The sequence below is a fragment of the Triplophysa rosa genome, unplaced genomic scaffold (assembly GCF_024868665.1).
Source record: "Triplophysa rosa unplaced genomic scaffold, Trosa_1v2 scaffold1082, whole genome shotgun sequence".
Lineage (NCBI taxonomy): Eukaryota > Metazoa > Chordata > Actinopteri > Cypriniformes > Nemacheilidae > Triplophysa > Triplophysa rosa.
Genome location: NW_026634023.1, coordinates 1 through 1,224, shown reverse-complemented (window position 1 = coordinate 1,224; position 1,224 = coordinate 1). Strand labels below are relative to the sequence as shown.

Here is a 1,224-nt window from a genome sequence, read left to right as displayed (position 1 = left end):
GTGGTGGGGTTAGTTGTTGAGATGGTCCGGGTATGTGGTGCTGGCCTGTCCTGTGGTCTGTGGGGTAGATCTGTGTCAGAGAGTTTGTATAAAGAGGGAGATGTGATCATTGGTGGTCTGTTTCCTGTTCATTTTGAAGCACCAGAGCCTGAACACGATTTCATTCGATTACAGAAGGGTGCTCAATGCCAGGAGTGAGTATAGCGTGAGCATAAAAAATTGTATTAAGTATAGAGTTGTATATAGAGTTGTTTAAAAACTGTATGAAGATGTAAAATACCATGATGTTATATACAGGCAATCTCATGAAAGGACAAATCTTATTTTAAATGATACTGTAAAGTCATCTGTATCTTATTTCTTCCAAACCTATTTATTTTGTATAAACATTGTCAAGTTATTTTAGTCATATTTATTTTAATTTTTTACTTTTCTCTATAATACCTTTTTGGAGGTTATGTGTTTGGAGAAACATGTTTGGTAATATAAAGTATTATCATTTTAAATCCTTGCCACTGTCTATAACAGAACTGCATCAACTTCATCCTCAAAACAGCTTGCACTAAATTTGACTTTTTCTCTCAGTGTTGACCTTCGTTCCTACCGCTGGCTCAAAGCGATGATCTTCACAGTTGAGGAGATTAATCGGGACCCCGTCCTGCTCCCGAATTTTATTCTGGGGTATTTTATAGCCGACACCTGCCTTGCTGAAGGCACAACCCTGAGTGCTGCTTTAGCTTTGGTAACAGGACAGGAGGAGAAAGTGTCTGGAGAAGAGTGCAGCGGAGCCCCGATGGTGCCTGTCATTATCGGAGATGCCCGTTCTTCTGCCTCAATGGTGGTGGCGGACACACTGGGAGTGTTTGATATTCCCATGGTAAAACGAAATGAACAAATCTCTTTATTGCACAACTTTTTGTTTTTCCTTTTTAATTAATTTGATTTGTTGTTTGATTTTTTTTTGTTTCCTGTCAATCAAACCCATCATTTTATCTTTGCTAACACCATGCTGTCCCAGTTGAGCTGCACAGCAATTTTAACTAAAATGTTTAAATAAAAAAAAGTGTGTCCAAATATGTAATACTACACTTTTTACACAATGTTTTCCCTGATCTTATCTTTGTTTTATTCTGTCTAGGTGAGTTACTTTGCGTCCTGTGCTTGTCTCAGTGACAGTCGCAGATTTCACACTTTCCTGCGCACTGTTCCCAGCGATGCCTTCCA

At 38.8% G+C, this 1,224-nt stretch overlaps 1 protein-coding gene across 1 annotated transcript; it reads left to right on the top strand.

The window, feature by feature from the left end:
- Window positions 1-21: 21 nt before the first annotated feature.
- LOC130549360 (extracellular calcium-sensing receptor-like) lies at window positions 22-1,211 on the top strand (the record flags this gene model as incomplete). Its single annotated transcript, XM_057326566.1, has 3 exons — window positions 22-194; window positions 586-877; window positions 1,139-1,211. Coding segments are annotated over exons 1-3 (538 nt in total), but the record flags the coding sequence as incomplete, so codon positions are not given.
- Window positions 1,212-1,224: the final 13 nt, after the last annotated feature.